General features: G+C 42.9%; 1 protein-coding gene and 1 long non-coding RNA gene across 3 annotated transcripts; both read right to left on the bottom strand.

Moving 5' to 3' along the window:
- Positions 1–1,872: 1,872 nt before the first annotated feature.
- LOC136353645 (uncharacterized) lies at positions 1,873–4,345 on the bottom strand. Its single transcript, XR_010736996.1, has 2 exons — positions 3,339–4,345; positions 1,873–2,916 (listed from the first exon to the last, which is right to left on the bottom strand). It is a non-coding gene; the product is annotated as an uncharacterized lncRNA (long non-coding RNA).
- Positions 4,346–4,710: 365 nt separating this feature from the next.
- Positions 4,711–12,567, bottom strand: LOC4348034 (uncharacterized). 2 transcript variants are annotated; one of them, XM_066304709.1, is made up of 4 exons: positions 12,292–12,567; positions 5,808–11,241; positions 5,429–5,729; positions 4,711–5,336 (listed from the first exon to the last, which is right to left on the bottom strand). In XM_066304709.1, exon 2 carries the CDS (start codon positions 7,706–7,708, stop codon positions 6,986–6,988), a length of 723 nt encoding a protein of 240 aa, XP_066160806.1. In that variant the 5' UTR covers positions 7,709–11,241; positions 12,292–12,567; the 3' UTR covers positions 4,711–5,336; positions 5,429–5,729; positions 5,808–6,985. The 2 variants fall into 2 exon arrangements, with proteins under 2 accessions (XP_066160806.1, XP_066160807.1); XM_066304710.1 differs by lacking the exon at positions 12,292–12,567 and having other exon boundaries at positions 5,808–5,978; positions 6,060–7,854.
- Between the last annotated feature and the right edge of the window lie 935 nt (positions 12,568–13,502).

Here is a 13,502-nt window from a genome sequence, read left to right as displayed (position 1 = left end):
AAGCACAGGCATAGTCAGTCTTTCTTTTGATGGTAATTCATGCAGTTGGTCTGGTGGTAATCTGCTACCTCCTGCCTGCTGCTGGTAATAGTATCAGTTTCAGAAAAATGAAGAGCAGAAATCAAGCATGGTTACTGTTTGGTCAACAGATCAAGATGAGCAAAATCCAAGGCACTACGAGTTATTTCTACTGGCCGAGATCAAAGATGATGTACTCATGCTGGAAGCGAGAAGCTCGCATTTTTTTTTTCGAACGGTCAGGCCTTTGCCGACGTTTTATATAAAGAAGAAGGTGCCCCATTTTAAAGAGAAAACAGGACCAAACCTTACAATGCACGGTTAATTAAGGAAAACTAGACGAAACCGCAACTGTCACACAACACCACCAACTAATCTAAGCTACCACGACAACGAGAACAGGACAGCAGAACTCAACACCCAACCAAAGCCGCTAACAAGGCACAAGCTAGACAAACATACGGCCCCCACACATTGACACAGCCATGGTGTTATCGTCATCACACCAACACCGATTGGGCGACTCCGACTTCACCAGGAAACACCAGGGTTAGGGCAACAGTCTAAACCACGCCAAAGCACAACTCAACTAGGCTCATGTCATCGTTGCTACACGTCGCGCCCCGTCAACACCGCAGCTCCGACTTCACGACCACTAGACTCATTGAGACAAGGGCGAGCCAGACTGACAAACCGTGCAGATCGAAAAGCTTAAAACCCCACACTAGAGCGTAACGCAAAAGACGAAGTCTTACATGAGTCATCATTGCCGAGCTCGCAAACACGTAGCAGCTTCGACTTCCCAAGAGGACAACAGCAAACCCCTCCCGAAACCAAGCAAGGATACAGGTCATTGTTGCCAAGCGTGTCGAATGCCTCAAACGCAGCAGCTCCGAATTCCCGATGGCCCTCCTTAGGTGTCAAAGCGGAGCAAAACTAGAAATTACCTCGGATTTCCTCAACGATGCATTCAAGAAGGATGTGACGCTAGCTACGTCACCATCGCCAGCCCAAGAGTGGACTAATAGATTTTCATGCAGAGAATCCAAACAAGGCAAAACGGGAAAGCGCAATAAGAAGAAGCTCGCATATTAATTCTATTGTTTTCTTGCAAAATTTTCTCTGGATCATCAACAATTTTAGCCTCTCATACTGCAAGACATATCGATGAGGCGCAGTTCAGTTTGTATATTGTAGTGTTTCTGTGTGCTTCTCTTCATCTATGAAAAACAGCAGCAGATCTCCTGCCTGCTTCATGCCGCGTCACTTGAAAAAGCATGGAGAATTTGTAAAATTTTGCCAAACTATATCAATCAGTAATGAACGAGTTTGTGTCATTGTGTGTGTGCCAAACGTGGTTGATTTACTCATTCACTCATATGGTCCCACATATCATTTCCACCAGCGTCAATTAAAGCAAATTGGCAACGAATATAAAGGGTCGAATTATCAAATTTCTCAAACAAAGCAATGGTGCCCTGTTCAAATAAAAAGTTTTTAATTGAAATGGATTTCATTTCCATTTCTGCTAGAATTAGAATCGCCTATAATTAGAATCAGAAACCTAAACTGTTTACATTTTTATGTCAATCAAAATTTGCAAAACTGTACCAGAGTGTAATCAGAATCACTGGTTAGAGGCCGGCAGACATCTTCTTTATACTGGAAACCAGGAAGAAACATACATCCAGCATTAGTTTAATTAGTTAGATCTATCAATAATAAATGGCCTTTTTATGCAGTCCCGCTAAATTGGCAACCTCTAAAAGGAGACAAAAACAAATTTATCCCCACATAGGATGTATCTTTAGGATTTGCCCCTGCTTGTGTTACCGACATGTGGGCCAGGGTCCATTTTCAGTTTCATATGATGATTTTGCATGTACATCCTTCTATTATGACGTTATTATAACTGCCTTACACGAACACGACACGAGCATATTTCACGTTCAAAATTAGATTTGATAAAACATTTCAAACTTTATCATGTAAAAGAGTTTGAAACAAACCCAAGGCTCTCCATCTCCGACGAGGGACTACCGTCTCCTCCGGCGAGTCGTTGAACGGCAGACGAAATGGGACAAACAAATCCTTAGATAGATCATTATCCAAAAAAGCGGGTAGCCATGGATTCACCCACGAGTCGAGAATCGATGGCGTTCCAGTGTTGCTGATCATGGACACGATGTTCACCGGAATGCCTCGCCACGTAGCTTCTCCGACCCTCACCGTCAACCTCACCTTTGAAAGTGCTCGGCGCCTAGAGGGCAGACTATTTTTTTAGCCTCGTACGTTGTCTCGGACAATTTGTTTTCCTCCGGAAGAATGTTCTTAACGAGTTTTAATAAATCACCAAATGACTTGTCACTAACACCATTTTTTGTCTTCCATTGCTAGAATTCCAGAGTGGTATCCAACTTTTGTGCCCCTATCCACAACCTGGTCCAACGATGTTCAGTGGTCCTCTAACATACGCTCCAATTTATGGGCCTCCTTTTCACTTTCGTAGTCCTCCTTGGCGTCCTGCAACATTTAACCAAGATCATCCACAGCGTCGTTATCGTCAACATCCCCATCCACATCGCCCGTTCTATTTCCTTCAAATCCAGCGTACTAAACTCAGTCGGGAATGTTCTCGTCTTACACGTCATCTTCTTCCATTTAAACCCCTAGCTCTCCGTGCGATGTCCAACAATTATAGCTAGGCATGAACCCCGACTCAAACAAGTGGAAATGAATAATCCTAAGTGCATAATACTCCTTCTGGTTCTTGCACTTATTGCATGGACGACAAATATAACCCTTATGCTTGTTAGCATCGGCCACTCTCAAAAAATAATGCACGTCATCAATAAACTCTTTCGACTGCTAGTCCGCGTACATCCATTGCCGATCCATCTACATGAAATGCAAAAAAACCGTAAAAATATTCAACGAAAGTGAAACCCACTAAACAGTCATACAATAATGACATATCATTATACATACAATAATTATAAAATAATCCCACAAATTATTCTTTTTGTAATTATTTTTGAAGTTTTTAAACTAATATTTAATGTGTTGTACTTCTTTTAATTTTCAATTTAGTTTGTTTTCTATTATTTTAGATTAATTTTCAATATATTTTCATTCTCAACTATTTTATAAAAACTTTTTATAAATTGTAAATAAACAAAATTTCTATACATTCTTCTTCCCTACACAAATTTTCTCTCTCATCAACTTCCAACAAAGTTTTAGAGACAATAATGTGTACCAAACATAGCTTCAAATGTAATATGACAACAAAAAAAATATTGGAGGATGAAGTTGCTAACCTTTTAGACACCTCCAATTTGTATATGATCACCAAAATAAATTCACAATAAAATTTGGCAAGACCTCCCCTCTGAAGAATTTTGAAGCTTGGCTCGGACTGGAGGAAGAAGAAGACATATATAAAGATCACTACTGGCCCTCACCGTCGCCGTCGTCGAAGGTGGAGAACAATGCCAAGGGACGCCGGCCATGGCTATGCGGCTGTGGGACATGGCGGCGACAAGAAGCCACGGAATGGCGCCAGCGCGGTTCACTCGTTGTCTTCCCGGTTCCGATGGAAGCACCGGTGACCGCCAACAACGTACTTTTGCTTTCGCCGTTACAGTTTTATTACTCTATGGATGTGTTTTCGTTTGGAATAAATTGCACTTAGTGTCGAGTGGTTGCGTTCTAGTACAGGAACTTAAAATTTGAGCATATATATATAAGTGTATTAGCTTAGCTATATGGTGCACTTTAGGCAAAGTGATACCACATTATTATTCTTTTGTCACATCAGCATAGGACATTGTTGTTGATTGCACATCAGGTGCACAAGATCGCTTCTCTCGCATTCTAATAAATTTGAAACAAACTATCTACACCTTTTATGTTCTATCTGTCCCGCATGATGTATATTTAATGTCGGCTTCCTTCAATTTATCAGGAACTCGTGACTCCCAGGTTGATCTATTGCTTTTGGTCGACTGTAAAGCTTGTGAACATACATCACGCTGCTTTTCTTAGACACCATCTAGCTGCATTGTTCAATTGACTGTATAATTAGGACACTACTACAGGAAGGGTAAAAGGTGCCGGTTTGAAAACCATAATAGGTGCCGGTTTTCCCAACCGGCACAAAGGAGCACTGATAATACTTGCCATCAGTGTTGGTTTTAGAACCAGCACATATTAGGTAATAGTGCCGCTAATAGGTCTTAACCGGCACCTATATGGTCTTAATAGGTGTCGGTTTTTAGGTTAAAACCGGCACCTATATGGTCCTAATAGGTGCCGGTTCAAACCTAAAATCCGGCACCTATTTGTTGGGTAATAAAAATATTGCAGTAAATTCATCCATACAACCCCAATTCCATACAAACCCAAATCCATCCCTACAGCCCCAGATCCATACAGCACATTCATTCACTTTCACATTCATCACAACAAATAAAAACCTACAAGCCTAAGTTAAAATTTGCCAAGTCTAAAAATCCGTAGGTCCAAAAGTTCCTATCTTTAAATCTTAAACATTTGCATATATATCCTAACTCAAAATATTCCTAGTTTAAAATTTTTAAGTCCAAAAATTCCTAAGTCTAAATTATGAACATTTGCACATATATCCTTAGGTCAGAAATTCACAAGTCTAAAATTCGTAAGTCCAGAAAATTATAAGTGTAAATTCTAGACATTTGCATATAATTCACATTCATATCCTCGAGTAAAGAGCAAATGAGATATTGTTGGGACTCAGCGTGCCAGTCAACTTCAGCCTGAGATGTGCTCATCAAACCACACGAAGGTGGCGACCAGATGTGTTACACATCCCAGGAAACTTGACTAAATCGCTAGAGCTCTACAACATCTCAGATGCTCTAAACATTTACATATATATTGTAAGTCCAAATCCAAAACATTTGTACATACTCCCTCTGTCCCATAACATAAGGGATTTTGGGTGGATGTAACAAATCCTAGTATAATGAATCTGGACACACGGTCTGTCCAGATTCATTGTACTAGGACGTGTCACATCCATAATTCATGCATAAGCACTAAGTAACTACAATTTTTCACACAAATCTACCTACCTGGTTTTTCTCTTCTTAGTAGTTGATTTCTTCACTTTTTGGTCCTGAGGGGTAGGAGCAGAGGATTGCACTTTGTTGTGGGAGCTTGTTGACATTGTAAGTGCCATTTGGATCTATGACATGAGTATGGACAGGCCCGCAAAACTAGTCGGTGAGAGCTGTGAAGACGTGTGGCAGCATTTCGCTTGTTTCAAGACCCAACTTCTGCAACACAAGGGTGGAAGGCATAGAAATTTACTTTCGTACTTCAATAGAATAGTCTAATTTATTACGTAAGTCCCTGAAACATGTCATACCTCAGCATTACGGGGAAGAAGGTGCCCAGACTCTACAAAACATAGCATGTACCACATGACGTACATCCCGCAGAGGTTGGTAAGCGCTGGTTGTCTATAAATATATTGATTTTCAAAGATCCGGAATGATGTTGCATCGATCGCACATCTCCCATACGTTCTTTTGGACCTACGGTACTTCACATATGCCCTATTTAGTGCATTCATAATAGTTTGGTAATTGTCTGTCCCTTTCCTCAAGCTATCATATACACAAATCTTACTGTCGTCGATATTGATTACGAAGAGGATCCAATGATGGCTGCACATAGGACAATGTATCAATAATATGATACGCGTGGAGAGCAAATGGAACTAGAAATCGATGATAGTGACTTACTGAGATAGGTAAGGCAGGAGAATATGGTCATAACCATTTTGCTTAACGAGGGCATTGAAGAGATAGTCGTCAATTTCTTTTTCTTTGGACAACTGATTGTTGAAGTTCACAACCGCTGGATCTAGAAATGCAATCTTACGGTCAAGACTTCTACATTGATAAGAGCAGCGCCTGCAAAAGGAGAAAATAGTTGAAAACTACTTAGAGTACGTCCAAGGTGCCAGATTAAGGAGAAGATATCAAAGGACTCACAATGACCACATTTGGAGGAGGCTGATATCGAGTTCCTTTTTATGGTACAAGTTGAAGAGCTCCTTAAATTATACATAACATATATTGGGGTCATGGTGAAAATCAATGTCGGTGTAGTAGGCACCGATCATTTCATGACCCTTTGCGGCCTCCTCCAAATACCATTGATGCAGCCAATGCGCTTGAGTTCCTAACCATTCAATTTCTGAGTCGAGCACCATGGGTCATCCATGTTGGAACTGAGTACCACCTCAGCCTTGTCAAGGTTATCAATATCGTCTAGGCTTTTCAAATCGACTGACTTACAGAAAGCAGCCTCATCAGACGCTTTCTTGTCAAGGAACAACTCCCTAGATCGAGACTGCATTTCACTTTTCTCAAGTGTTCTACGGAAGTCCGATATAGGTTTTGGAGGTAGCCTTGGCTGTGCGCATTTGATGAAATGCTCGATCACTTTCTTAGGAATTGGAATCTTTCGTTCCTCAGGCTTCTTGGGGCCAAGAAGCGAAGTGATGCTACCGCTCACCTTTTTCGGTAGCGAAGTTGTCGGATTTGGCACTAATTTCGACTTGGAATGTGGGAGTCGCTCCATGCTTGATGAACCAGACATTTGCGACGCACTTGGTGTTGGGGTCTTTTTCCTAATTGGGCCTGTACTCGGAGACTTCTGCGAAGGTTGTGGTTGATTTGGGGTCTTCTGACGAGGAGGTAGACTAGGGGACCTCTGTCGAGGCGAAGAATGACCTCGTCCGTTTGAAAGGCTGGAATCATCGGCGCTTGGATCCCCTGCCCCATCGTTTGTGATAACGATGTAGCGTTTGGGCCATACGATCAGGTTGTGAAGAGCAGCGCTCAGAGTGTCAACCCCTTCCTCTAGAGGAAATTGTAGCACATAACATCTATACTGGCTTGGCACGTCTTCCACTTCAACCCTTGAGTGGTCTGCAGGCAATGGAACACCGTGTATTGTTTGCCCTGCACATATTGGATGTGCCACATTGCGTGCAATCTCCTGAGTAATGTTGCTCTGAAGAGGGACATGGAGCACGCACGGAGTATGTGTTGTTATGTCGTCCACAACGTAACATGTGTTCCCCTAAAAAAACAACGTAATGCGTGGTGTGCTGTTCTGGAGGGGGATTATCCGCGGATGCGCAACTGCTCCGTTTCCCACCCGGGCTAACCAGTTGGTCACCAACTTGCCCCTGTCGTCCTAGTACCCCATCGGGAAACAACACTGCATGTTGTGCCTTTACCTGATAGGCCACCTCTAATCTCATACGTCCGGCCTCCTCTTCTCTCGTGGGTCTTCTTGAACGGGCCCGATACATGTGTGTATCATCCGGGAACCCTTCCTTCCATGGAACGGAACCAACGCCTCTCATGCGTCCAGGGTGCTCTTTCGTCCCCAGTGCCACTGTGATCTCATCTTTCTCTCTTACTGGCACAAATTTACCCTGTCTTGCCAGGGAAATGGCCTCAGTGATCTTTTCTTTTAGCTCTTGCTGATGAGGTCCCAGAGCAACCAACTCTCCTGATCCGATAGTTGAGCCTTCCTGGCGTACATGTAGTGCTTTGTCCGGGTCCCCCATGCATCTGTCTCGAGAACTATACCTGCTTGATGTAGTTGTTCCACCTTCTCTTCCCATTTGGGGATATTCTTAGCATATCCGCTCGGGCCAAGTCGGTGTGGATACGTGTTCAACATGAAGTTGTCCTTGTTTAGGGCGCTCACTTCTCTTGCCTCCTCAGATGTTTTCTAGCTCACAAACTCATCCCAATAATCTGCCAACTTTTGATACATGGGTTTCTCAAAATCCGGGGTTCGGTTGCATTGGACGAAGTCCACGTTCAAGTCAGTCCACCACTCTCTAAATAATGTGCCCATCTTTGATAGGGCTCCCTTCTTTGCTAGCTCTTCTTGGCCTTCTGGAAAGGTGAATGACAACTTCAACTTTCGCCAGCATTCTTCCTTCAGGTACCATCCAGTCGAGTTGTGTTACATCATTTCATTCCAATGTCTGTACTTGATGGGAATGAAATCCTTGACGATACATCCACACGCCCTACCATAGGGGGTCATCACCGTCGATGGTACGTGTGGCCACCCAGTTTCATGAGCACTGTCACAACGTAGTGACCATCCGGCATCAAGCTAGGACCCCTAGGCTAGATGAGACAGTTGAATTCTGGCCTGAACTGCCAGTGGAAGTGTCAACCTCCTTGGAAATTGCAAATTTGATTAGTTCGAATGGTCCATTAGAGTCGGAATTTGCTAATGCACTATTGCGTGAAATATACGTCGAAATCACCTCTCCGCCTTCGGAATGCTCTTGATTTAAGTTTAAGAACGTGCTAGGGCTGGCATGATGTTCACCCTCAGATCTGGAGCTGGCAAATTCTTTGTGTTCCGTCTAGTCATCATCAAGCATAATAACATTACTAATGTTGAAAAATAACATGGTCTAAAGGTGTAAGATATTTTGTGCTCTCAGAACTGTTACAAGCACAAAACAGGAACATATTTGCTCTCAGATGGCAGGTTGCCAACTTAATGGCCTCCATGCCATGGTGTACTAGGTCGTCATCGATTATGTGTGGCAGTATAAACAGAGACGAGAATAAAGGGCAATTCAAAAATAGTGACCAAAAGAGAGTGAGGGAGAGTGTGTGGATAAGAGAGAGAGGGTGAAGTGGCCAGTGGGTAGGTGGCAGGCCGAGTAATTAAGTAGTAGGAGATAGGTGCCGGTTTTATACCCTAACCCAGCACAATTCACAAATCACACAAATAAATGAAATACTTCCACACATAATCTCCCACCATATGAATTTCATCATCGAGCAACAAGTTATATTCACATGGGCAATGCATAAATATATCAACAGCAGCAGGAAAGTAGAAAAGTACATTTCAACCCAATGATGGATTGTGGAAATAAACTGATATAGGAAAGTACCAAATATATCAGCAGCAGCAGCAACACAAAATATATTTTAGCAGCAGCAGCAGTAGCAGCACAAAATATACAGTAACATGACTGAAATGTCCTTAGACATTGGAAATGGAGTAACAAGTGCAACAAGCACATATTTGGTCTTAGTGTGCCATATATGTGCCAATGTGTCTTAGTGCCATACTGCAGATTTTCCAACACATTGTGGCATGTCTAAATCCATCACCCATGACAGTAAGGGACAAATCCATCACACACATGCACAAATCCATCATACATTCACACACATAATTACATCCTCATACAACTTCCATATTCTATAGTTGTAAAATGTTCACATGTATGGGTAATCATGGTTTATACAACTGGGTAATCCAAACAGCTGGTTCGGTGTTATTAGACACTAAAAATATATAATTAGTTACTTAATGAGCAACATAAATACCCTGTAGAGGTGATCTTGAAGCCTAGGTCCAGTGCAGCAAGTTATGGGTGTTCAGAAATTTTATTTTCGATTAAAGTATATAAGAAATTAGGATCAGGATAGTGCTAACAGTTGCATTTACCATTTATCTTGGATGCTGTTGGTATTTCTTAACTTTACAAATAAAATCCGCAAGCGCACGGAAAATACTGATGTAGCACTTCAGCCAGGAGTATTCTCAGGTATTGATTTCCACAGGGAACGTGTGTGTCAGCTCTTTACCAGGTTTGTCCAAGGACACGAAGCTAATGATAGGCAAAGGATAGAGAGGATTCACCGGTGAGAAACAATGTCTACGGAAAGCTTAACTTAATCCTAACGCGATACTTCGGGCACTGGCCAGCTTGCTGCTCCCAGATATCGCTCTATTACGTACCCGGACAGGGAGGACTTACACCCACCTCTACACCCACCTTACACCTACTGTGGGATACGGAGCAAACACCATAAATCAACTACTTAGACACCGCATCTAAGCAATTAATAGCTACTGTAGTGTTTATAACTCACTAAAGTAATCTATATTATAATAGACTATAGTGAACGATGATCCCGCACGCTAATTAGGAACTAACCAAGAGATAATTCTCACAGAGTAAATTTTAATTACTTATAATGATATTCAATTAATGCAGAGTAATTAACAAGATAAAAAAGGTAAGAAGAGAATTAATTTGCATCGACAACTTCTTCTACATTACTCTCTCTCTATTCTAATATACAATAAAGTACACTAGAGCCTCTTGTAATTCAGCTCATGCTTCAAGTGTGTGTGAATGAGGGAGAGGACAGGGGTATTTATAGTGTGGAGGTGAGTTGAGAGAGTGGAGATACTGTGAAATATTCAACATAGAATCCTAAGAGCATCTTCTTAACTTCTCCTTTTGCCATGTGTCCTCTTGATGACGGTTTCCACCAGTATTAACGCTCCTAACCGTCATAGGATGAGGATAACTATCAGTTGGTAAAATATTGTGCTGGTTGGGCTAGCTGCTGGTTCAGCCGAACCCTGGCTGGCCCATCCAGCCTAGCTCCTTCTCTGGTGTTCTGACATGTGGGTCCCACTATATGTTCTACTGAAGTTTGGCTCAAGATAAATGTATCTTATTGGGTTTGTGGGCTCAAAACTCTATGGCTTGGATATGGAAGTTATATTCTCATCCTTCATGTACATTTCATCTCAACTTTGGTGGGTTGCATCCTGCATACAAATATACACTAACACTCGTGGAAATGGTTAGAAATAAATCCTACCACTATATTGGATGTTTTACTTTTATGGTTTTATGCAGGTATTGACAGCGAGAATTTTGTACTTAATAGCCGTCCACAGATGCCACTTGGTTTACCATGCTAGACTTGCCATTTTTCTATATATCCTAGCATGCTAGTGACGAATTATGATGACAAGCACAATGTGGATACTTTACTGTGATTACCAATAGAGCATTATTATCAATGATACAATGGCATTTTACAAATATATTTATGTGAAGCTTAAATCTATACTACTCCATTAACAAAACATATTTCACAAATCCATCACACACATTCACACATCCGTCACCCATGACAGTAAGGGACAAATCCATCACACACATGAGCAAATTTTCCTAAGTGGAGGAGGGAAGAAGAAGAAGAGGATGGATGGGGGGAGGAGGGGTGTACCTCGGCATTGGGCCATCGTTGCTGCCTCCACCTCCGCCTTGCCGCCGCACACCGCTGCCCCTCTTCACTGCTGCCGCTGCAAGAACATTATACAAATAAGCTGAACTTGAATACTCGATCCGACCATAAATCATGTGAAAATTTTGCATATTTCTTTGGAGTAGAGCTGAGTTTCGTCAAGCAATTTTTTTATTAAGAAACCATGTAAAATCTGATGAAAATGAAATAAAGTCGCATCTCAGCCATTAGTCAACCGCTACAACTGAAGAATGCAAAATGAAAATTTACCTAAGCAAAAGAACTAGTCGAAAAAGGGAAAGCAGATAAATCAAAAGAAGAACATACACGGTAAAATCCAGATCTTAAATTCCACATTTACAGACATTACCAGCATCATCAACTCAGTACACCATCTTAAGATTAAGATCGACCTAGTTGATTAATTAAATAGTTATAATCATCACAAAATAACCATTAACTTTAATTAATTACTTTCTACCCCTCTTTTACACTACTATACCCCTTTCAAAAGTCAAAACTATGCTACTGATCGACATGCATGCATGCCATGGCTGGCGCCGCCGCCGCCTCCGCCGCCGCGCCATCCTACGTGGGTCACTGGCAGCGAGACGCTGGCTAGCGGCGGTTACAGCATGAAGAGCTTATCGCTGAACTTGCAGCGCCACACCTCCAGGTACTTCAAGTTCCCCTCCTTTTCTCTCTCTGCTTCATCTACCGCCACCGCCAGCGCGACCTCCTCCTCCTAGCCACTCCTCGCCGTCAGCCGCCTCCCCCGCTGCAATCTCTCCATATCCTTCCTTCTCATACCAATACACCGTCCGCTCTCCCTTATATATCCTTTTCCAGGGCACCCACCGCTGCTGGCCTCCTCTCGCCGGTCATCTCCACCGCAAGAACCCTCCTCTTCCTCCTCGTCGCCTTTCTCCTCTCCTCTAGCGTCCGCCCCCTCCCTTCCCTCGCATCCCCTCCCCCAACAACCGCAAGAAACGACAAGACAACGACGACAACAGGAGTAGCAGTAGCAGCAAGAGGAGGGCGTGGAGGCGTGGTTGCGGCAAGACAACGACGAGGAAGAAGAAGAAGAGAAGGAGGAGGATGCAGGTACCGTTGGGATGGATATGCCACCGCCGCCGCTCACCTCCTCCTCGCTGCCGCACGCCGTTCAGCCCTCCTCATCGCCGCGTCGAGCCGCCGCACCGCCGCGCTCCGTCGAGCCCTCCTCGCCACTGTATTGCCGCCGCCACACACCGCCGCACCACACCCACTGCCTCCTCGCCGCCGTACCTGGAGGGCGCCGCGCCGCCGAGGGTGAGGTTCGCCGCCACAGCCCCCGCCACTGCCACCGCCGAGGGTGAGAAGGAGAGAGTGAATGGATAAGGGTGAGAGAGTAAAGGGATAAGTGAGGGTATTTAAGTAAAGGAGATAGGTGTTGGTTCTAACACTAAATCCGGAACCTTTGACTATAATAGGTTCTAATTTTTATAATAGTAGAGATAAGCATGTTATATAAATGTAACTTTATATGTATTAATTATAAATTATAATTTCTTTCATAAATTTATGTTTCACTAGAAAATAGGCCTATTACTTAATATGTTCCAAAAAAGAGTATAAAGGACCAAAATAGAAATTAAATATTAGAGTGCACATAATATATTTCCAAATTTTGTTGATTTAAATCAAACAGTTGCCATACAAATCCGTACAATGAAGTTGCCATACAAATCCATACAATGAAGTTAGAAATTAATTCACACCCTAACTACTATCCCTTTCGCATGATCGGATCATACATACAAGCCTTGGTCATTCTCTTTAGCGCTTGCCTCGTTTTCAGTCTCGACATCAGTTGTGGGTGTCGGTGGCTCATCGGGTTGATCGTAGTCATCTTCGTCGATGATATCTCCATTCCGACAATACTTTGCTTGTCTTCGAGTACAACATGATGTGGCTTCATGAGTGATGGGTCCTTGACATAGAATATCTGCTTAACGGATTTTGCGAGCACGAATGGTTCATCTTCGTAGCCAACATCATTGAGGTCAACGATGATCGTTCCATGCTTGTCAATCTTCAACCCCCTTGGAATTTTGACCCACTTGCATTGGAATAGAGGGACTTTGAGGGCTCCGTAATCTAACTCCCATATTGACTCTATGAAACCGTATTAAGTCTGCTTGTTGCCACCATCATCGTAGGCGTCGATGCGCACACCACTGTTTTGATTTATACTCTTGTTGTCCTGGGACTTGGTATAAAAGGTATACCCATTCATATCATAGCCCTGGTACATGTGGATTGTGTTGGATGGCCACC

Source organism: Oryza sativa, chromosome 10 (genome assembly GCF_034140825.1).
Source record: "Oryza sativa Japonica Group chromosome 10, ASM3414082v1".
NCBI classification, from domain to species: Eukaryota; Viridiplantae; Streptophyta; class Magnoliopsida; order Poales; family Poaceae; genus Oryza; species Oryza sativa.
This window is presented reverse-complemented; position numbering and strand designations above follow the sequence as displayed.

Coding starts and splice junctions, on each gene's coding strand:
- LOC4348034 (XM_066304709.1), bottom strand. CDS start 7,708: ATGGGAAGAGAAGGTGGAACAACTACATCAAGCAGGTATAGTTCTCGA.